At 42.8% G+C, this 23,778-nt stretch overlaps 1 protein-coding gene across 2 annotated transcripts in view; it reads left to right on the plus strand.

The window, feature by feature from the left end:
• The first annotated feature begins 1,907 nt into the window (after positions 1 to 1,907).
• GABRG3 (gamma-aminobutyric acid type A receptor subunit gamma3) overlaps positions 1,908 to 23,778 on the plus strand; it is a 488,421-nt gene continuing 466,550 nt past the window's right edge. For both annotated transcript variants that reach the window (XM_017508498.2, XM_017508499.2), the window contains exons 1-2: positions 1,908 to 2,175; positions 7,413 to 7,561. In XM_017508498.2, the coding sequence (XP_017363987.1) occupies positions 2,123 to 2,175; positions 7,413 to 7,561 (202 nt within the window). In that variant the 5' untranslated portion in view covers positions 1,908 to 2,122. The remainder of the gene's footprint in view (positions 2,176 to 7,412; positions 7,562 to 23,778) is intronic.

Here is a 23,778-nt window from a genome sequence, read left to right on the forward strand (position 1 = left end):
CGTGGTGGTGCACGCCTGTAATTCCAGCTACGCAGAGGCTGAGGCAGGAGAATCACTTGAACCCAGTAGGCGGAGGTTGCAGTGAGCCGAGATGACACCACTGCACTCCAGCCTAGGCAACAGCCAGACTCAACTCACTCTTTGTGGAGCTTAGAGCTCAAACAGAATAGAAGTATTGTTCCTTCATTGCTTATAGAAATATATGGAGATGACATATTTCTATAAGCAATGAAGGAACAATAAATCATCTAATTGATATTTATTTATTATACTTTAAGTTCTGGGGTACATGTGCAGAACATGCAGGTTTGTTACATAGGTATACACGTGCCATGGTGGTTTGCTGCATCCATCGCCCCGTCATCTACATTAGGTATTTCTCCTAATGCTATCCCTCCCCAATTCCCCCACCCCCTGCTGTTCCTCCCCTAGCCCCCCAACCCCAAGGCCCCAGTGTATGATTTTCCTCTCCCTGTGTCCGAGTGTTCTCATTCTAAGTGCTCAGATTTTGTTACAGAAAATTAGAGATTAGGGCAGAGTATGACAAAGGCTCATATTCCCCTGAAGTGTAAAGAAGTGGTAAAGGTGTTGGAGGTGGAAGAATTCAGGAGTGTCAGAGTCTTCATGAAAGAGGGGACCTTAGTGCGGCATGCGCACCTAAGTAAGAGAGACGTGCTGGGCAGAGGAGGATGAGCATGCCAGAAAGAGTCCTGGAAAGCGGGGAGCCGGGCGAGTTCAGCACCACACAGAGACAGGAAGTGGGCAATGCCAGGGAGGTGACAGCTCCACTGTTAAAAAACAATATTGTCATCAACAACTGCACTCTATTCCTCTTCATGCCTATCCAGAAAAAAGGAGGAGCACACCAGAGGAATACAAGCCCATGCCACCATGCCCAGCTAATTGTTTTGTATTTTTTTGTAGAGACAGGTATTTTGCACATTGCCCAGGCTGGTCTCAAACTCCTGGGCTCAAGTGATCTGCCTGCCTCGGCCTTTCAAAGTGCTGGAGTTACCGGCGTGGGCCACTGTGCCTGGCAAATCAAAGCTATCTGAAAATATTAAAGAAACAGTTATCACCCTTACATAATTCTATGGAGAGCAGTTATAAATATAAAATATTTTCTAAGAACGTTTTGGGGGTGATCGAAATGTAAAATTCCCAGTGGATTCACTACGCTGTTGAGATTGCAATACTGACATGGTGCAAGACCGACTTTCTGAATGATTATGACAAACGAAGGCGTAAATGCCATTTTCGGTCTTTGGAACAGGAAAACACAGGGAATGAAGCGCACCTCCTGCTTCCCGCAAACGGAACATCTCTGGCTTCTTGCCTCAGGGTCTTCAGGCTCCTACCCCACCGTTCCTTTCCACCTCTACTGTTTATTGGTATGTGTTACTCTCTCTTTTCCGTAAGAAAGGCGTAAATCTGGGGTGTTTTTTCCCAAATATTCCCCCCGAAAACCACCTTTCCAAGCACAGAACCCCAGTGCCTAGGAGTTCAGCCGACCCGGCAGTAGGAGCGCGCTGGAAGGGCGGCCTGCGGAGCTCAGGGGCGCGGGAGGCACCTGCGCGGGGTGGAAACGGCCGGAGGAGGCGGACCGCGGCCCGCTCTCAGGGGGCGGCCCCGGAGACCCTCGATCCCAGGCTCCCCTCCCCCTCGGAGCTCCGCCCCCTTCCCGGCCTCAAACTCCGAGTCCATTCAAACCGCGCCTTCCTCGCCCTGCGCGATCTCGGGCGTGTAATTGGGGAAACTCCTCCCCGCGGGGACCGCCTCGGAGGCGCTGCCAGAGGACGGCCGCCGGCTGCCCCCGCCTCCCAGCGCGGACACGGCCCCGCGCGCGCAGCCCCGGCCCCGGCAGCCGCGCCAGGGGGTCCCCGCGCCCCGCGCTCCAGCTACCCGGCTGCGCGCACCGGCGCCAGCGCGCGGGCGGAGGAGGGAGGCGCGCCGCGGTGTCCGGCGTCCCGGGTGCGTCCCGGGTGCGTCCCGGGGGCGCGGCCAGCGCCGGAGTAGAGCCTGTCCCGCCCGCCGCGCCCGGCAGCCGCCTCGCAGGCGGGGGAAGGGGCCGGCGGGGACCGGGTCGGCGCGGGAGGAACCGCGCCCCGAGCTCCGGCGCACCATGGCCCCGAGGCTGCTGCTGCTCCTCTGCCTGCTCTCGGGCTCGCACGCGCGGTAAGTGAGCGGCGCGGGGGCCGCATCCCCGGAGGCCCCGAGCCGGGCAGGGGTGGGGGGCGCGCCCCGTCGGGGCCGGGAGGGGAAGGGAGGTCGGCCCGCGCCTCACCTGTCCGGGCTCCCCGGACACGGCCGTCTGCGTTCTCCTCTGCAGCCGGAGTGTGGGGGCTCGGATGGGCTGTCTCCTGACGCTTTTAGGATCTAATGGTTTTAAACACCAGGATCAGCGGGCAGGGGCCATTTCTGGCTCCTTACCTACCCCTCCTTCCCGCCGCGGTTGTTTCACGGGGACACACACACACACACACACACACACACTTTGGCTGACATTCCGTCATTTCCATCACTCTGAAATTTCCAAGGACCCGGGACCCGTGGTTCCTAGCTGCCCAGTTTAGACCAGGTGGGAAAGAGCTAGTGAATTGGAGGCAGGTGCGGGGATTGGGACCAGGTGGGCGGCAGAAGGCCCTGCTTGTCTGAGAGGACTCTCCTCCCGGGTCCTGCAAACACACACCTTCCAGATGAGCCACTTTCACACACGGGGACACACGCACTGCCACCCCCATAAAGCACGCATGTTGAGATGGATAATCAGGCTTCTGCCTGGTAATGTGAGAAATTATCTCCTCATAAATTCCTCAGCCTTCCTCCCAGAACACCAGCCGGCTAATGGGAGCTTAGAATCACTCCGAAGAGATGAGGAGGGCGCATGAGGATAGGAGGACAGTGGGTCCCGAAGGGTTAACCCCTGTTGCTGTCAACACAGCTGGAGGTTCTGGGTTTAGTTTCTTTCGTTCTCTCTGACGAGATCTCTGGCTAGAGCTTGCAGACTGCTCTGTGATTTGAAAATCGGACCAGTGTGTGGCCCCTCCTTCTTTCCCCACCCTAAGAAGCTCAGCGTGCCTGTATAGCCCAAACCCTCTTGTTTTGACGCTTCTCTGTTTCCTGGGTCTGGGAGCTGGAGAAACAGAGGGCATCCTTGCGGGCACAGCCTGGCCACCATCAGGAGGCAATGCCAGGACGCCTTGCCTTTCCATTCATATTTATGAACTACCAAGGGGCTAGGAAGACACATGAATAAGTCCTACCAAACACGAGGGGACCCCCAGTTCTCACTCCTGAGCTGGGCAGAGGTGCTTACCCTGAGGAGGGAAGCCCAGACCCTCCCCTTTCCACTCTCCTCTTTGCCGAGTTGAATGTGGAAGCCAACCTGTGACTCACAGGCAACTCTTTCAACGAGGCAGAGCACTCCTTGGGCCTTTCAGCTGAAGTTTCTTTCTGTGTCAGGAGACAGCTGGTGAAAAAATGGAAATATGCTTTCTGAGGTTGCTTCTTCCTGATTGTATCTCTGTTTAGAGGTGGAGAGGGAGGCAGACAGCACTGGGCGTAACGCTGAGGCCGGCAGTCACGTCTCTGCCACCTTTCTGTTGCCACCAACTCAAACGAGTGACCAGCTGTTCAGGGTTAGGTAATCAGCTGTTCAGATCTCTGAAATCTTAACATTCTAGAAGAAACCCTGCCTACTGTCCTCACTGCTGCATGTGCTTAGTAGAAAGATACCTTAGCCTCTGCCTTGAAACAGTCTGGTTTCTGGACATTCCCAAATATACACAAAATCTCTTGGGATTCTTCATCTTTCCATTCTGCTAAGACAGACATAATGATTTTCATATGTTCTCTATTTGGGTTGGTTCCCTGGTTTCATAATAGGGCTTGCATATCAGTTTAAAAAATCCAAATTTTATTCTAACTTTATTTCTGTATGCCTCTTCTTTGAGAGTGTCTTTGTACTTTCAATGGGTTTTACAGACGTGAAATAATCTGATGTCCAGTGTCATCTTTCAAAACTGTTACGAATTCAGAGAGATTCTCATTTGCAGCCTGAGGGCCTTCCCGCTGTGGAAGTTCTTGGATAAGGTCTGGCGGCTGTGCTTTGTGGTGATGGTTCAGGAGCTCCACAGAGGTGGGGATGCCTTAACTGATTTCTGAGGTTTAGGAACTCCTTTTAATGTTTAAAAATACTGCAGACTTTTTCTCTGTCCTCTGCTTTCAGTGAAGGTGTAAGACATGAAAATAACATCTGAGGGTTGAGTTGCTGTTTGACAATGACAATATATCTCTGATTTATTTTTAAGAGAAAGCTAATTGCAGTAATGGTGTTTAGGGTCCGACAATGCAAGTCACAGTGCTCATAGAAATTACATGTAACTCACTTAGAATTCAGGGAAAAGAGAATATCTCTATATTACCCACATTCTAATGGGTCCCCTGAGATGAGAGTTCGTTTTCGTCAAAGCAGGAATTTTCCCCTGGGCCTGGAGGTATGCACTAGCACTGTGAGGGTTCTGCTTCATTTTCAGGATTTGAGGGAGAAGGGCGCTCACAGCCCAGGGACCCAGAGCATCTCGGCCTCACTCGCCCACTGCCCGCCCAGCCAGGCCACACAGCTGCGGTCCTGATATGCCTCCCGAAGGGGTGGGAGAGAACGCGCCTGCTTTCTTTTTCTTGGTCGACTTCGCTGCCACCTGTCCCGGCCTTTAAGAAGGAAGCTCTTGCAATTTCAGAAAAACGCTCTCATCACCACTAGAGGGAGAATTAGGCTTATTAGAATACCTGTTTTTGAAGTAGCTGGAAGTAATTTTACAAAACAAAGGCTGTGTATATAGAGAACGCTGAAAAGCTGATGACTGTGCTTGGTTTGCACGTATGTGATTATCGGGGCCGTAGACGGTAACAGCGTGGAGACTGTGGCCTGGCTCTGAGGGGGTCAGAGAGAGAGGGGAAGAGAAGGGGAGGGGAGAGGGAAAGGGGGGGACAGATAGATAGAGACAGCAGAGGGAGGGAGGAAGGCACCGGGGCGGAGTCACCAACTGTCCTGAGCATGGAGAGCCTGATTGTGCCCAGATGAGATGCTGGCTTCTCCCCATTGCCCCAGGTACCCCTGCGCCGTCCCGTGGGCAGTGCTTGATTCCCAGCTATCTAAATGCTTCAACCTGCTCTTTAAGTTTTCAGAACTGTTTGCGGGATGATAAATTAACATTTCTGGTAATACTCCTGATGACATAAAATATTTTATTTTTTAAATTTATTATTATTATTGGAGATGGGGTCTCACTGTGCTGCCCAGGCTGGAGTGCCGTGGCACCATCTCAGCTCACTGCAACCTTTGCCTCCTGGGTTCTCCTGCCTCGTTCTTCTGCCTCAGCCCCCCAAGTAGCCAGGACTACAGGCAGGTACCACCACGCCTGGCTAATTTTTTGTATTTTTAGTAGAGATGGGGTTTCACCATGCTGGCCAGGCTGGTCTTGAACTCCTGACCTCAGGTGATCCACCTGCCTCAGCCTCCCAAAGCGTGGGGATTACAGGAGTAAGCCACCATGCCCGGCTGGATGACATAAAATATTTTAGAGTAACATTTAAAATCTTGTAGTATGAGTTGTAAATGCTCACTTTTATCAATAATGAAATGCAGCATATTCCTTACTGAATATGTGTCCCACATTTAAAAATTCTATTGATCGTGAATATTCAATGTGCATAAAAATCAACAGCAATTCATCATTTCTATGGATAATTTAATTTAACCTTCTAACCAATAGGTACTAAAGAAATAGAATTACAGTTTAAGATCAGCCTAGGAAAAAGGTAAGTGGGAAGGTATTCTGTATACTCACTGTCAGGATCTCCCGTTTATTGTCCATCCAGATTTAGACCCTCTGGCCAGCCCTCTAGTCTATGTTATGGCTAGTTAACACAGTTTAAAAGACTCGTGTTTATATTACATAAGTATTCATGTGCATGTGTATGAAGACCTAAATTAAGTGGAAAGAACGTGAAAGTTTTTATTCTTTTAATTCTTGTTAATTATCGATAATAAAAACAATTCTCAGAATTGAGTTCAAGAAACTTACATCCTGGAGCGCGCGTGTCCGGACGTGACACTGGCGTCTGGTTCCCATCTGGGAAGCTAAACAGAAAGGGGCTCATTTCCAGTCGGGACAAATGTGCCTCCGTGCCATTTTCAATTCTTTTTATTATTCTCTTCTGTGAAGAAAAAGTCATTAAGGCATGCACACTGACAAACTCGAAAGGAAAAGGTTGGTTTGCTTCACATGTTCCCTTGCTGGGGTCCGTGGTAGTCTGCCTGGAAATGCTGCTTTAAGGCAGAAAGAGACAGCTCTCCAAGCCCAAATAACTGTGGTGTCGAGATGGCCTCACTCATTGAGAAAACCAGCTTGTCGAGTACAAGTGTGTGTCAATTATAAACCAAAATTGTTTCAAAAACCCAAAACTGCAGAACCAAAACAAAGGAAAAGCAGCCGGTCATCCTGCGGCCTCTCCTTTCAGGCACTCCTGTTGGTGAGTGTCACCCAGGAGAGGAGGTTGTGCAGCTCCTCCCCGCACAAAGCAAGCTCAGAGATGGCCCGGCGTCTACTGGGACTCATTTACTGAGAAGCCAGAATGTTGAAGTCCTGTTAGAAAGCTGAGCTCTTCATGTCTGTGTTAGCCTGCCGTGCAGGAGGTGAATCCGTTTGTGTTGACCGAGGCGTGTCAGATGGCCCCCGCCAGCCACCAGCGGACATCTCTGCCCTGGCCTCCCACCTGCCGGCAAAGCAGACCCTCTCATAATGCCCGAGAGCCCAGACCCCCGTTCCCGCCTCCAAGCACAGAGTCAGACTCATCTATTTTGAATGAGTTCACTTGGCAAAAGCTAATCTCACCTTCAACTAAAATGAGGTCTTGCGGATAAGGGGTAGAAGCAACATGATACAGTCGCCATATGGAAAACCACTGGGAGGTTTCTGCCTTGACCTTCAGAGGCTCTCGGGGTGCGTCCACGTGTGGCGTGGGCTTCAGAGGCTCTCGGGGTGCGTCCACGTGTGGCGTGGGCTTCAGAGGCTCTCGGGGTGCGTCCACATGTGGCGTGGGCTTCAGAGGCTCTCGGGGTGCGTCCAGGAGGGCTATTGGCCCTCTGATATTGTTTACCTGTCACGTTGTCTGCAGTTTAACTGGGATGGGGGATGGTCTACCATGTTAACAGTAGTAGCATTCTTCTTATGGAATTATTCCTGTTTTGTGTTTCTTTTTTAAAAATTTTTTCGCAGTTTCCTGTGTAGTTGGGCTGTGGGTACGGAAGGCTTTCCACCCATTTCGTGGTAGCTGGATAGGACCAACTTAAGGCTCTTCCTAGAGCTGTAGCTGCAACTTACGTGTCGCATTTTGTGCTGTCACTGCAGGTCCAGGAAGGTGGAAGAGGATGAATATGAAGATTCATCATCAAACCAAAAGTGGGTCTTGGCCCCAAAATCCCAAGACACCGACGTGACTCTGATTCTCAACAAGTTGCTAAGAGAATATGATAAGAAGCTGAGGCCGGATATTGGAAGTGAGTGTTGTTTCTTGTTACTCCAGTAGAAAAATACGCTGTAATGATATGTTTTAACATTTTTATTTTTGAGTAATTGTAAATGCCTAGAATATTGCAAAGATAGTGCACAACGGTCTCCTGTACTTGTTACACAGTTGGTAACTGTAGTGTGATACCAAACCAGGAAATTAACATTGGTGCCTCCCAGGAGCACAGGGGTGTGTCATTTTATCCCATGTAACTTACGTAATGACCCCTGCAGTCAACACACAGAACGCCCTCATCAACCCAAAGTGGATCTTGTGTCCCCTCTTGCTGTCCCTTTACGGTCACATCTGCCTTCTTCCCCCCAGATTTCTAACCGTTGTCAGTCTCTAATTTGTTTTTCATTTCTGGTGGTTTCTTTTTTTTTTTTTTTTTTTTTTTTTTTTTTTTTTTTTTTTGAGACTGTTACATATATGGAATCATTGATCTTTTGAGACTGGCTCGTCTTTATTCAGCAAAATGATTTTGAGATTCATTCAAGTTGTTAGATGTGTCAGTAGTTCTCTTACTGCTGCATAGATGTTCATGGTATGAATGTATTACAGTTTCTTTAGTCCTTCATCGATCGGGGAACATTTTGATGGTTTCACGTTTTTGTCTGTCGCAAATAAAATGACTAAGCACATTTGTATACAGGTTTCTATGTGGGCATAAGATTGTATTTTCTGGGATAAATGCCCAGGAGTGTGATTGCCGGGTTTTGTATGATGGATGTATGTTTAACTGCTTAAGGAACCATTAAACCAAAGTGGCTACACTGTTCTTTGTTTCCACCAGCAATATCTGAGAGACTCCGTTTCTTTGTGTCCTCACCAGCAATAGGTATTTTCACTACTTTTTATTTTAGCTGCACTAATAGATGTGTATTTAATAGGTTAATATCTCATTGTTGTCTTAATTTGCATTTCCCTAATTTTTAGTGATACTGAACTCCTCTTTTATTTATTTATTTATTTACCATCAGTGTATCTTTCCCATTGAATTGTCTCTTCATGTTATTTGCCCTTTTAAAAATTGGATTATTTGGTCTTATTTCTATTTTTTTTTTACTGCTGAATGTTGAGCGTTCTCTATGTATTCTAGGTATGATCCTTTCTGCCAAATCTTAGATTGCTTTTCATCTTTTCAATAGCATTTTTCACAGAGGAAAAATTTTCAATACTGATGAAATCCAATTTATTGATTTTTCTTTTATGGAGCATGCTTTTAGAGTATTGTCTAAGAATTCTTCATGAAGCCCTAGATCGTGAAGATTTTCTCCTTTGTGTTCTTCTGAAAGTTTTATAATTTCATCGTTTACATTTTAATTTATCTGTTTTAATTTTTATATAAAATCAAGATGTAAGGCTTAAATCTAATTTCTTTTCCCCCGCCCTCCATGGATGCCCAGTTACTCCGGCACCGTTTGTTGGACGGACCATCCTTCCTTGACTGAATTGCTTTTAGGAAGTTGTCAAAAATCAGCTGACTTGACTGGTGTGGGTTATTTCTGGTTCTGCTTCGCTCTGTTTTGTCTGTGTGTCTGTCACTCTGTCAATACCCACAGTTTTTATTGCCGTAGCTGTATAATAAGTCTTCAAATTGGATCAACTAATTCAACCTCGTTATTCCTCCTTTTCAACATTAACTCATCTTAATTTCTTGTAGTTCATTTGCTTTTCTATATACATTTTAGAATAATTTTGTCTGTAACTACAGAAAAATCCCGCTGGGATTTGGTAGGAGTTTAAGTGTCTACATCAATCTGGAAAGAGCTGGCATCTTGACTGTGCTGCCTCTTCCAATCCATGCCTGTAATAGGTCTCTTCATTATTTAGATCTTCTTTATGTTCTCATGTCAGTGGTTTCTAGTTTTCAAGGACGTATCCTGAATGTATTTTGTTAGATTTATGACAACGTATTTTATTTTTTGGAGTGATTGTGAATGGTACAGTATTTTTGCATTTCATTTTGCCTGTGTTAATTGCTAGTACACATAAATACATAAATACAATTGATTTTGTTATGTCGATGTGTTATCTGATGTGCCGAACTTATTAGTTATAGAAGTTTGGGTTTTTTGTTTTTTGTTTTTGTAGGTTCTTTGGCATTTTCTATGTATACCATCATGTCATCTGCAAATAAGGAGAGCGTTCATTCTTGCTGTCCAGTCTGCGTATCTTTTGTTGACTGTTTCTTGCCTGTTGCGCTGGCTAGAACTCCCAGCACCATGTAGAATAGCAGTGGTGTGAATGGGCATCTCTGCCTCGTTTCAGATCTTAGGGGCAAAGCCTTCAGTCTTTCCCCAAAAAGTGTGATGTTAGCTGGAGGTATTTTGCACACGTTCTTTATCTAGTTGAGGAAGTTCTCTCTATTCCTAGTTTTCTGATACATTAAAGAAAAAGCTTCATGAGACTTAAAAAAAAACAAACAAACAAACCATGAATGGGCATTGAATTTCTCCAAATACTTCCTTTTTACTGCATCAGTTGATAGGATCATATGATTGTTTTCTTTAGTCTGTCAATATGGTAGATTACATTAATTGATTTTCAAATATTGAATTAGTATTGCATCCCTGGAGTAAATCCCACTTAGTCATGGTGTTTAACAATAGTCCTTTAAAAACCTCCTTTTGTATAGTGCTGAATTCTATTTGCTAATATTTCGTTAAGGATACTGCATGTCAATTTTTAAAGGACTACTTTTGTCACCATCTTGGGTGATATGAGCTTTATACAATGGGTTGGGAAGCACTCCCTCATCTTCTGTTTTCTGGAAGAGATGATACAGGGTTTGTGTTAAGTCTTCTTTAAGTGTTTGATAGAATTCTCTAGTGATACTCTCTGGGACAGGAGATTTCTTTCCTGGGAGTTTTTTCATTTTCCTAATAAGTCTATTCAAATGATCACTTTCATATTAAAGTTGTGGTAGCTTTTTCAAGAAATTGGTCCGTTTCTTTTAAGTTGTCAAATTCATGTGTTTAGCGTTGTCCATGGTGTTCCCTCGTAATTGTTTTGCTGTCTGTAGGACCGATCCGAACAGCCCTGTTTCGTTTCTGATGTCGGTAACTTGTGTTGTCTTCCGTTTTACGTCAGTCTTGCTAGAGGTTTGTTTTATTGACCTTTTCGAAGAAGCAACTTTTTGTTTGACAGTTTTTCTCTGTTATTTTTGTTCTCAATTACATCAGTTTTGCTTTTATACTTATTTCCTTGATTTTTCTTGCTTTGGGCTTATTTTGGTTTTCTTCTTTTTGAAGTAGAACTTAGATTCTTTGATTTGAGACTATTCTTTTCTTATGTAAGCAACTTTTCCTTTCTGTACTTCTTTAACTTCATCCCATGAAATTTGGTTTGTTATATTTTCATTTTAATTCAGTTCAATGTATTTTTTTTATTTCCGGTGAGATTTTTTTCTTTAACTCATGAATTATTTAGAAGTCTGTTTTGTAAAGGAATAGCAGACACTGGGGCTTCTCTGAGGGTGGAGGGTGGGAGGAGGGAGAGGATCAGGAAAAATAACTAATGAGTACTAGGCTAATTACCTGGGCGCTGAAGTGATCTGCACAACAAAGTCCATGATGTGAGTTTATATAAGAAACCTACGCATGTACCCCTGAAGTTAAAAGTTTTTTTTTTTTTTAAATCTTGATCTCATAGAGAACTTTCATCTGAACAAGGACATGATTTTTCAACTGAGAAACATTACCAAAGTTTACTCTTAAAGAGGGAGATTAATCATTGTGTTTTAGGTTTTGAAATGGAATTGTTTCCAAATTTTGGCTTTTGTGAATAAAACTGCTGTGAACATTTCTGCACACACAAAAAAAGAGAAGTGTGTTTTTAGTTTCCAAGTACTTGGACATTTTCCTATTATATGTTATGGATTTCTAGCCTGATTCTACCATGATCAGAGAATATACTCTATATGAGTTTAATTCTGTGTTTAAATGTGTTAATGTTTGATTTACCACCCAGGATATGGTCTGCCTTGGCAAATGCTCCACGTCACTTGAAAAGAGTGTGTATCCTGCCGTCAGTGGATGGACCGGATCCTGTTGTCCGATAGTGTTGTTCAGTTCTGTACCATTGCCTCCTTTCTGTCTAGTTTCCTATGGCTGATTTGAATAGATTGACAATCGATAGATTAAAAAATAGATTCTGACCCAAGAGAAGGGTGGAATATTTGGCCAGAAGGGAAGTGACGCGTAAGTTGCGGGTAGAGGTGCGCACTGGGCTTGTGGTGGCGGTAAGGGAAAGCGGGGATCGCAGCAGGTGCGCCGTGGGCAGGATGTGTCGGACCGTGGCTTGGGTCTCCTCCTCTCGGAGGCGCCACTGCCTGACAACTCCCAGCACTCACACTGCCCAGGTACACTGTCCCTCCATTTGTCCAAGCCCAGGACTCCAGCATGTCTGTAGCAGGGCCTAGAACTATGCTGCTTCCAACAGAACTTCAAAGTCCACGTGTGGAGTGTGGGAGACTTTGAAGATGCGTGTCTAGTGCAGTGCTGGAGAAGTCACAGCATCTTTCATGCCTCAGTTGCCTCCTATGCAGTGAAGGAGAAGGACCAAAATTACTCTTAACTCTCCTTCCAGCTTTAAAATATTTCTTCAGTGAGTGATATATCTAAGTTCACAGATTGAATTGTCACCACGGGTTTTGCATCCTAATTATATAGAAAGTCTGTCCAGTGTGAAGAGTGTGCATTTACATGGAAAGGGATGCTTTAGCACATGATACTGATTTCCTCCTGGATTGTCAGACACTGTTCAGCCAGAAGCAGAGATGCGCTAAGGCCAGCTGAAAGTTCTTGTATCCTGCGGTGGGCCACAGTGAAGCACCTTCTTCCTGGTGTCACTGGGCACCACATGGGTCCTCCCAGGCAGAAAATTGCATGTGGGGAGACAGTGGGTGAGCTCGGCTTCCACCCAGAACTCTCTGGCTCTATGGTAAGATGCACTGCAAAGATTGCACTCTTTGTAGAAAACTCCAGGCAAGCCTCTTCAGAAATACTCTTTGCACTCCCACAATGCACGCTTGCAAGAAGATACACTGTAGCAGGCAGGCACAGTTCACAGTCCTAGAGATTTTATTTTTTCATTGTGTACACAAGGAATCGTGAATTTCCCAAATAAAAAGATGTATTTATACACCAAGAACAAGTGTTCATTTCAAAGAAGGCTACTCCTCTAAAGCATCCTGTCACTTGGTCCTCATAAGTCATCATCACGCATGAGAACATGCTTTCTGCTTTGTGAGTGGAAAGATTGTTTTGTTTTTTGGTGGGGTTTTGCTCTGTTGCCCAGACTGGAGTACAGTGGCGTGATCTCAGCTCACTGCAACCTCCTCCTCCCCAGTTCAAACAATTCTCCTGCCTCAACCTCCCGAGTACCTGGAGTAATAGGCACCTGCCACCACGCCCGGCTGACTTTTTGCATTTTCAGTAGAGACGGGGTTGAACTGTGTTAGCCAGGATGATCTTGATCTCCTGACCTCGTGATCAGCCTCCCAAAGTGCTGGGATTACAGGTGTGAGCCTCTGTGCCCGGCCAGAAAGATTTTTTTTTTTTTTTTTTGAGACGGAGTTTCACTCTTGTAACCCAGGCTGGAGTGCAATGGCGCGATCTCGGCTCACCGCAACCTCCGCCTCCTGGATTCAGGCAATTCTCCTGCCTCAGCCTCCTGAGTAGCTGGGATTACAGGCACGCGCCACCATGCCCAGCTAATTTTTTGTATTTTTTAGTGGAGACAGGGTTTCACCATGTTGACCAGGATGGTCTCGATCTCTTGACCTTGTGATCCACCCGCCTCGGCCTCCCAAAGTGCTGGGATTACAGGCGTGAGCCTCTGTGCCCGGCCAGAAAGATTTTTAACAAACAACTAAGCATAAAGTCACGAGGCAGGACGCTGCTCTTTGGTTTCGTGACTTTAATGTTCCACCATGAACATTGTCTGGTCCTTGTGGAAGCAGAGGGGCCTGATGAAAGCACCCGTAGTGATCACTGGGACAAATTACGACTTGTCTTCCTGTCTCATTTAAATGCTGAATCACATCTCATTGCCAGAACCAGCAACTTGACGATATTCAGTCAGAGAACAGAGTCACTGCCCAGGAACAGCTCTCCTGATAAGAGATACTGAATTAGAAACCATTTTCCTTCATGGCTCAGAAGAGCTCTGCTTTAAAAGAGAACTCCCTGTACGCATCTGAATTCCTTTTCTCATGACTTATTGTTTCCGGTCTAGCCAATTTCATCTGCTGTAACCATCAGTCCTCCTCATCCCCCATCAAGGTGCCGTGTACTTAGTGTACCTAATGTGCTGTACGTGGATTTACGTTAGCTTGTGGGAGGGGCTGGCTCATTGCTCACCTCCCTTACATCCTCTCCCTGGCTCAGCTTGGGAGCCCCGGGGAGGCTGTCTGCACTTGCTTTATTCTGGTCTCAAGAGAGAAGGAAGAGCACTCTCCAGACAGCACTTAGGAGTAAATTAGGGCACACTCCCACTTTGGTCTCGATTCACCTGTTTAATTGGAAACTCTTGAAAGTTGCACTTTGCTTCTTGGATTAAAGGCCAAGCCCCTTAAAGTGACATAAAGATGGAATGCTGAGGCAGGAAGGTTACTTGAACCCAGGAGTTTAAGACCAGCCTGAGCAACATACAGACCTTAGTCTCTACAAAAATAAAAGGAAGTAGCCAGGCGTGGTGGCACATGCCTGTGGTCCCAGCTACTTGGGAGGCTGAGGCGGGAGGATGGCTGGAGTCCGGGAGTTCAAGGCTGCAGTGAGCTGTGACTGCGCCACTGCACTCCAGCCTGGGAGATGGTGCAAGAACCTGTTTCTAAAAAGAAAATAATTTAAAAAAGACATAAAGAGGCAAGCCTCAAGCTATGATCTCGTTTCTTTGCTGTTTCTCCTATGCCATTTCCTGACTCTGTGAATCACACGCCCTGTGTTTCAGGGACACCAGACCCCATGCAGGGAGCCCTCCCCCAGTTCACCTCCCTTCTCCACCTCCCCACTGTGGTGGCTTAGTTTCCTCTGGCATCAGATTTTTGTCTTTAAAATGAGGATAATCCATTTCGAAGGACTGTCTTGAGGATGAGGTGATGTGGTGTGACCCGAGCAGTTTCTGCAGCGTTGTTGTGTACTTTGCACAGCTGAGGACTGGTCTCTTCTCATCCCAGTTCCTAACTACAGAGGCGTCATGCACTTTGGCGTCTCCCGGCATACCTGGTCCAACTGCAGCACAGCGATCCGTCAGCAGGAAACAATTGTGTGTTACTGTTATTTTTAACAACAGAAAGATGGGATTTCATACACTCATTCGTTCATGTGGCATGGAAGTAATGTGTCTGCATGGAATCCGCTAATTAGTTTTCATAATACAAATTGTGATCATTATGTTTTAAAAATAATGACTTCTCTCCTGGACATTATTTCCTCTCAACTAACTTCTAAGTTATGGATGTATCTGTTCTAGTTCCCCTTCTTCTCCATCATTTCAAGTAATGCTTCAGCCCCGTCTTAGCTGGTTCAGGGTGATGCAAGGTGTCATTTATCTTGGAACAGATCTTGTCATGTGAGCTGGGAAAGGCTAGTGAGGATAAACCTTTTAATAAGAAAATTGCAAAAAGGAAGAGAAATGACCTAAGTGAATTTGACTTCCTTCAGGGTTTCAAGAAACTTGAATCACTCTCCTGAAAACATGATTGGCGATACAGACTCCCTCCCCAATATGTGGGCAATCAATCTGTGCCAAATACAGTCATGTTGGGAAAAATACAAGGTCACATGTTGGCTTTTAAAGGTGAATGGACAATCTGTGAAGTCCTGAGCAGCGCATAGAAATGACCGATGGGTTCACTGAATCCAGGCAAAACAGCTGAGTAATCTTCTCTTGACTATATCCATGGCTAGAGGATGTCTTCGGGTGTTTGCATATCTGAACTTCTGTTCCGGGCTGTTCTAAAATGTATTTTCCCAGTTCAGTTTAAACCTCTGCTAAATATGGAATAAGAATATTCAGTATGTGCTGAAGCTGCTTGCCTGGTGAGGCGGGTTACAGCTGCAGCCCATGGCAGGATGCCCTGGCCTCCTCCTCTGCCAGGGCTGCCCAGACGCCCTACCTGGGCAGGAGCACTGCAGGAAGGTGCGACCAGGGCTTCCTTTCTGCAGCTTTCCAGGCTGGACATGACACTGGGCACCGACTCAGGACGGCTGAGATGAAGCAGACAGCTCCCTGCTGGGCAGTGCGAGAGGAGTCCCTGCCCACTCCTGGATGAGGACGGGGAGCAGAAGGTGCCTGGATCGTGGCGCTGCGTCCCCCAAATAGGGCAGGGGTTAGTTCTGTTGCGGGTACTAAGCTTTAAAACAACTAAAAGTAGTAAGATGTGGGCCTTGAAGTATAATTTGTAAACGGGCCTTTTTGTGCAGCTGCTTGATGTCTGTCGGTGAAAAGTTATAAGCACAGTTGAGTTGCCGTAGAACTCGAGGCTGGAACCTAAAGCAGCACTGGTCACGCATGGGCCACCTCCAAAGGACTGGGTGCGCCAGTGGAAAGCAGGCAAAGCCCACACCTGCGTTCTTCTGAGCTGGTCTTGGAGTAAATGGAATAACCTCGCCATGTCCTGCCACGGGGTTTTGGGAGATGATGTTAGAACGCCCTGTTTGAGAGAATTTTGAAGTGTGTGAAGGGCCGTACAAAGAGCCAGGTGTATGATTAAGATATTATGATGGATAATGGAGGCATGCAACAGTCATTCATCCTGATCGTTTCCGTATTTTAAGAAAAATAGGAGACACGATGTTTTAACCCAAAGGAGTAAGGTATAAACGCCACAGTGTAGGTGCTTGCACATTGAAGGAAGTGGGAGCTGGAGGTAGAGTGTGGGATACTTTGGGGTCCCTCAATCCACTGTGTCCGGATGACTCACCATCTAAGTGGCCCCGGCTGGTGGCTGCCTGCTGGACCACCCCTCTGACTCGCTGAGTCAAACCAGCCTTTCCCTTCTCCATGCACCTCTGGCAACCATGTCAGCTGTTCATGTAGCTCAGCCTGGCCAGTCCCCACCTGAAATCCACAGCCCACCATGCAGACGAGTGACTTGTCATTTACCAGCAATTACTGTATATCCAGAAAATAATTCAAATGTATTCACTCCACTCTTGGAACAGATGTAGGAGGAGAGGAAACAGACATTCTAAATTGCTGTGCTTGAAGTGAACACTATTACTGTAGAGTTAGTTAACTGATTCTCTCAAAAAGTTAATTCACATGCATAAAGGAGGTGGAGAATAAATTTTGTAGAGAAATTATACCTGTCATCTCCAGGAGAGACTAACTAGACATCCAGAGGCTGCAGGCTGAAGACCTCAGCTTACCATGTTGGCGGCTGACATTTCCCCGCCCCTTCCCCACCACCTTGGGCAGGGGACCCTTCACACACACCTGAGCACCTAGAATTGCCCCATGCTGCTCCTGTCGAGGTCGCGTTCCATGTGAGACAGTGCTGTGTTGGCGCCCACCCATGCACTTCACAGCTCATTAAAAATATGTGCTGGATTTTCAAAAACAGAGAATATATAATGAGGTTTCAGCATATAAGTATTTTATTTTTTCTTCTATACTGTTTGGTAAATAACTCAGGTGACATGTCCTGAGGTATACTCTAGTGACTGGTCTTGATTTGAATATTCAGCTCAGTTCATAGAATAACAAATGATCTGTTTCTTATGTTTATTCATCACTGCTCCAGGAATTGAGCAACGTGGATTAGAGAGTGTTTGAGGCAGAAAAGGTCTGGACTCACATAATGAGTTCTCCCACCAGTTACCAGCAGATTTCACAGAGATCCAGAGACAGCCTCACTGGCCTGTGGGTTTCAGTCTGTAGACGAGCTAATTAAACCTATATCCAAGCCCTGCTGTAAGAATTACAGGTAATAGTACCTGGCCCATCAATCATGAGGTGTCAGGGGGCGGCAGGTGCCTTCCATGCCTCCCAGCCCCATGTTATTTTGGGATGGTTTGTGAGTACAGGAATAGAGCCCTTAGAAAACTTCACTGTCGCAAACACTTCAGCGGTCTGCATTTTATCAGTCTGTAATTACATCCGTATCCAAGACGTCTTACAGATCCTCTTACAGAGCATTGTTGTGCTGTACGGATCAGATTGTTCTCATAATCCACATTTCAAGGACTGACATGATACAGAGGTCATAATTTCTTAGGATATCATAGTTTGAAGGGATTCTGAAGGACACCTTGTCCACCAGTTTACAAACCTGGCATTGCGTCAGAGCCACCTGAGGAGCTAGAAGTCACAGCCCAACCCCAAGGATTACTGAATCGGAATAGTTATGCTTTTTGTTTTCTAGTTCCTTGATTTCCACTTTGATACACCATTCTTCTGCCTACTTTCTGTTTCATGTGTTATTTTTCTGGTTTCTAAGTGGAAGATGAAGGCGTTGCTTTGAGGTGTTCTTTTCTAATTTTCATATTTAGTGTCATTAATTTCCTCTTGTGTATTAGTTTATTAGCATCCCATAGATTTCAGTGTTTTAATTTCCCTTACATTCAATACAAACTAGCTCATAATTTTCTTTTTGATTTCTTCTTTGACCAATGGAGTATTTAGATGTGTGGTATTTATTTTTCAAATATTTGAGGTTATTCCAGATATCATTCAGTTATTGAATTCTTATTTAATTACACTGTGCTCAAAGAACATACTCTGAGTAACATTAATCCTTTTAAGCTTATTGAGAGTTGTTTAATGGCACAGAATATGGTCTCTCATGCTGTGTACCTGGAAAGAATGTATATTCCACTGTTGTTAGATGGAGTGTTTCATAAATTAGACAAATTAGGTGAAGTTCATTTATACTTTTGTTAAAGTCTTCTTGTTGCTTTTCTATTTTTATTAATTATTGAGAGTGAGACATTGATATTTCTAGCAATAACAGTGGGGGTATTTTTCTTTATTTCTTTCAGTGTTTGAGTCATGAATTTTGAAGCATTGTTACCAGAGGTAAATACATTCAGGATTTTTATGTTTTCTTAATCAATTGACCCCTTATCATCATATAACAAAAGTCTTTATATCTATCAATATTCCTTGCTTGAAATCTACTTTGTCAGATGTTAAGATAGCCCCTTCAGCTTTTGTTTGACTAGTGCTAGTGTGGTATATGTCTTTCATGCTATGTTTGTTTCAACCTATATTTATGTTTAAAATGTGTTTCTTGTAGGTGACAGATAGGTGAATCTTGCTTTTTTTTAAAAAAAATCCAGTCTAACAACCTCTGCCTTTAAATTGGAGACTTTAGACCATTTATATTTACTGTCGCTATTGATGTAGTTGATTTCAGTTTATGATGTTTTTATTTTTCTGTTGATTCTGTCTCGTTTTTGTTCCTTTCCCCTCTTTTTATGATTTTTTTCTTCATAGCCATAATTACAACTTTATATTGTTATTTTAGTGGTTGCATTAAAGATTTATAGTATTGTATACATTTTAACTTACCACAGTCTACCTTCAATTAATATTATACTCTTTCACACATAGTATAAAAACATTGCGGTAGAATGTGTTCATCAATTCCCTCCCAGACTCTGCCATGATGGGCATTCATGTCACTTAAACATGTTATCAGCCCGCATTACATTGTTATTCTTTTTGTTTAAATAGATATTACTTTTTAAAAAGTAATGTGTATATGTGATTACGGATGGTGTGTGTGTGTGTATGTTTGTGTGTGTGGTATGTGTATACACATATATGTTCGTGTTTGCATGTATGTATGTTTTTCCCCCATGTTATTGACATGTCTTGTGCTTTTCTTTCCTTTGTGTAGATTTGTATTTCCATCATTTTGTCATTTTATTTCTACCTATAGGATTTCTTCTAACTTTTCTTTTAATGTAAGACCGTTGGTGATGAGTTTTTTTAGCATTTGTATGGCTGAAAATATTTTTATTTTGCCTGTTTGAAAACATCTTTATTGAAATATAATTCATATACCATAAAATTCATCCAATTAAAGTGCACAATCCAGTAGTTTTCACAATATTGTGCAGCCATAATTTAGGTTTAGAACATCTTTACCTCTGCAAAAAGGAGAAAGCTACTCATTCAGGGCAGTCATCCCACATCATCCTTCCCACCCCTCTTTGAGCCCTTGGCAAGCAATAATCTAATTTCTGTCACTATGACTTTGCCTGTAATGTACTTTTGATATAAATGGAACTATTAGAATATGTGACTGGTTTCTTTAAAGTTTTCAACGTTTATCACTGCGATAGCATGTGTCAGTACTCCTTTCATCTTATTCTCTTAAGTGCCAAATAATATTCTATTATATGGCTGTGTTTTGTTTGTCTCCTTATCAGTGAATACTGATAAGATTAAATAGGTATTTTGATTGTTTTTCAATAGTGGATATTCTGAATAATGATGCTATGAATATATGTATATAAGTTTTACATGGATAAATGTTTTTATTTTTCTTAGATATGCATGTAAGAGTGGAATTGCTGGATCATTTAGTTTTTGACTGATTTTATTTAAAATTTTTTATTTTTAATTTTTGTGGGTACATAGTAGGTGTTTATAGTTATGAGGTACATGAGATATTTTGGTACAGGCGTGCAATGCATAATCACATCAAGGAAAATTGGGTATCTGTCTCCTCAAGCATTTATCTTTTGTGTTACAAACAATTGACTTACACACTTTTAGTTATTTTAAAATGTACGGTGAAGTTATTTTTGATTGAGGTTTACCCATTGTGCTATCAAATACCAGGTCTTATTTATTCTTTGTAACTATTCTTTTCTACCCATTAACCATCCCCACCTTCGCCACATCCTCACTACCCTTCCAAGCCTCTGGTAACAATCCTTCTAGTTTCTATGTCTGTGAGTTTGATTGTTTTGATTTTGATGTTAGATCCCACAAATAAGTGAAAACATGCAATGTGTGTCTTTCTGTGGCTGGCTTGTTTCACTTAATGATCTCCAGTTCTATGAATGTCATTGCAAATGACAGGATCTCATTTTTTTAATGGCTGATTCAGTATTCCATTATGTATATGCATTTTCTTTATCCATTCATCTGCTGATGGACATTTAGGTTGCTTTCAAATCTTGGCTATTGTGAACAGTGCTGCAGTGAACATCAGAATGAAGATATGTGTTCCATATACTAATTTCCTTTATTTTGGGTATATACCCAGCAGTGGAATTGCTGGATCGTATGGTGGCTCTATTTTTGGTTTTTTGAAGCACTTCCAAAATGTACTCTATAGTGATTTATTAATCTACATTTCTACCAACAGCGTACAAAGGTTCCCTTTTTACCACATCCTTGCCAGCATTTGTTTTTGCTTGATTTTTGGATAAAAGCCATTTTAACTGGAGTGAGATGATATCTCATAGTTTTAATTTGTATTTTTCTGATTGTCAGTGATGTTGAACATCTCTCATATGCCTGTTTGGCATTTGTATATCTTCTTTTGAGAACTGTCTATTCAAATCTTTTGCCCCTTTAAAAATCAGATTGCTAGATTTTTTCCTATAGTGCTGTGTGAGCTCATTATGTAGCCTGGTTATTAATCCCTGTCAGATGGTTAGTTTGTAGATATTTTCTCCCATCTGTGAGTTGTCTCTTTACTTTGTTGATTGTTAACTTTGCTTTGCAGACGCTTTTTTAACATGATGTGATCTCATTTTGGTTGCTTTGCTTGTAGGCTATTAGGAAGTGTTTGCTCAGACCAGTGTCCTGGAAAGTTTCCCCAGTGTTTTCTGGTAGTAGTTTCATAATTTGAGGTCTCAGATTTAAGCCTTTAATCCATTTTGATGTGATTTTTATTAAGGCAAGAAATGGGGTCAAGTTTTATTCTTCTGCATGTGAATATCGAGTTTTCCTAGTAACATTTATTGAATAAACTGTCTTTCCCCCAGTGTATATTCTTCTTTGTCAAAAATGAGTTCACTGTGGGTGTATGGATTTGTTTCCAGGTTCTCTATTCTGTTCCATTGGTCTATGTGTCTGTTTTTATGCCACTGCCATGCCATCTGGTTACTGTATAGCCTGTAGTATAATTTGAAGTTAGGTAACATGATTCATTCAGTTTTTTTCCCCTAGGTTAGCTTTGTCTGTTCTGGGTCTTCTGTGATTCCATATACATTTTAGGATATTTCTTTTTATTTGTGTGAAAGCTGTCATTGGTATTTTGATAAGGATTGGGTCAAACTTGTGGATTGTTTTGGGTAGTATGGGCATTTTAACAATACTGATTCTTCCAGTCCATGAACATAAAATATCTTTCCATTTGTTGGTGACCTCTTCATTTTTTTTCATCAGTGTTTTATAGTTTTCATTACAGAGAACTTTCACATCTTTGGTTAATTCCTGGTTATTTAATTTTACATGTAGCTATTGTAAGTGGGATTACTTTTAAAATTTCTTTTTCATATTGCTCACTTGGCAAAAAGAGATGCTACTTATTTTTGTTATGTCGAACTGTATCCTGCGACTTAACTGAATTTGTCAGTTTTAATAGTTTTCTTGTGGAATCTTTAGTTTTTTCCAAATATAAGATCACCTCTTCTTTACGCAAGGATAATTTGATGACCTCTTTTCCAGTTTGGATGTTCTCTATTTCTTTCTCTTTGACTGCTTTAGGTAGCACTTCAAGTACTATGTAGAATAACAGTGGTATAAGTAGGCATCCTTGTTGCCTACGTAGAGGAAAGGCTTTCAGTTTCTTCTTGTGATATTAAACTTTACCAAATTCTTTTCAGCATGAAATGATCATATGTTTTTTGCCCGTTGTTCTGTTGATATAATATATCACATTGATTGATTTGTGTGTGTTGAATCAACCTTGCATTCCTGGGACAAATCCCACTTGGACATGCATGATGAATGAACTCTTTAATGCATTGTTGAATTCTGTTTGTTTGTATTTTGTTGAGTATTTTTGCATCAATGTTCATCAAAGATACTGGCCTGTAGCTTTTTTTTTTTTTTTTTTTNTTTTTTTTTTTTTTTATTGTGTCTTTATCTGGCTTTGGTATCAGGGTAATGTTTACTTCATAGAATGAATTTGAAAGTATCCCCTCCTTTATTTTTAGGAACAGTTTGAGTAGGATTGCTACTAGTTATTTACATATTTGGTAGAATTCAGCAGTAAAGACATCAGGTGCCAGCTTTTATTCACTGGGAGCATTTTTATTATGGCTTCAATCTCATTATGTTTTATTGGTCTGTTCAGGTTTTGGATTTCTTCATGGTTCAATCTTGGTAGGTTGTATGTATCTGATAATTTATTCATTTCTTCTAGATTTTCAAATTTATTCACATATTGTTGATCATAGCAGCCACTAATGATCCTTTACATTTGTGCAGTATCAGTTGCAATGTCTCCTTTTTCATTTCCAATGTTATTTGGGTCATCTCTCTTTTTTTCTTAGTCTAGCTAAAGATTTGTCAATTTTGTTTATCTTTTCAAAAAAACCAGCTTGTTTCATTGATCTTTTGTTTTCACTTCAAATTCCTTTATTTCTGCTCTTATCTTTAGTATTTCTTTTCTTTTACTCATTTTGAGTTTGGTTTGTTCTTGCTTCTCTAGTTCTGTAGAGATGCATCACCAGGTTACGTATTTGAAGTTTTTCTTCTTTTTTGATGTAGGCACTTATAGCTATAAAATCCCCTCTTAGTACCACTTTTGCTGTTTGCCATAGATTTTGATATTCCGTGTTTCCACTATCATTTGTTGCAAGAAATTTTTCAATTTTCTTTTTAATTTCCTCATTGACCCGCTAGTTATTCAGGACTGTATTGTTTCATTTCCAGTTGTTTATATAGTTTTCCAAATTTCACTTGTTATTATTTATAGTTTTATTTCATTGCAGTTACAAAATATGCTTGATATTAATTTAAGTTTTTGAAGTTTTAAGGCTTGTTTTGTGATATAACATATGGTACACCCTTGAGCATGATCCATGTGCTGAGGAGAAAAATGTGTTTTCTGCAGCTGTTAGATGAAATGTTCTGTAAATATCTATTAGGTCCATTTATTCTGTAGAGCAGATTAAGACCAGTGTTTCTTTCTTGATTTTCTGTCAGGGAGATCTTTCAACTGCTGAAAGTGGGGTGTTGAAGTCTCCAGCTATTATTGTGCTATTGTGTGTTTCTCTCTTTAGC

This window comes from Cebus imitator, unplaced genomic scaffold (assembly GCF_001604975.1).
Source record: "Cebus imitator isolate Cc_AM_T3 unplaced genomic scaffold, Cebus_imitator-1.0 Scaffold392, whole genome shotgun sequence".
Taxonomy (NCBI): Eukaryota; Metazoa; Chordata; class Mammalia; order Primates; family Cebidae; genus Cebus; species Cebus imitator.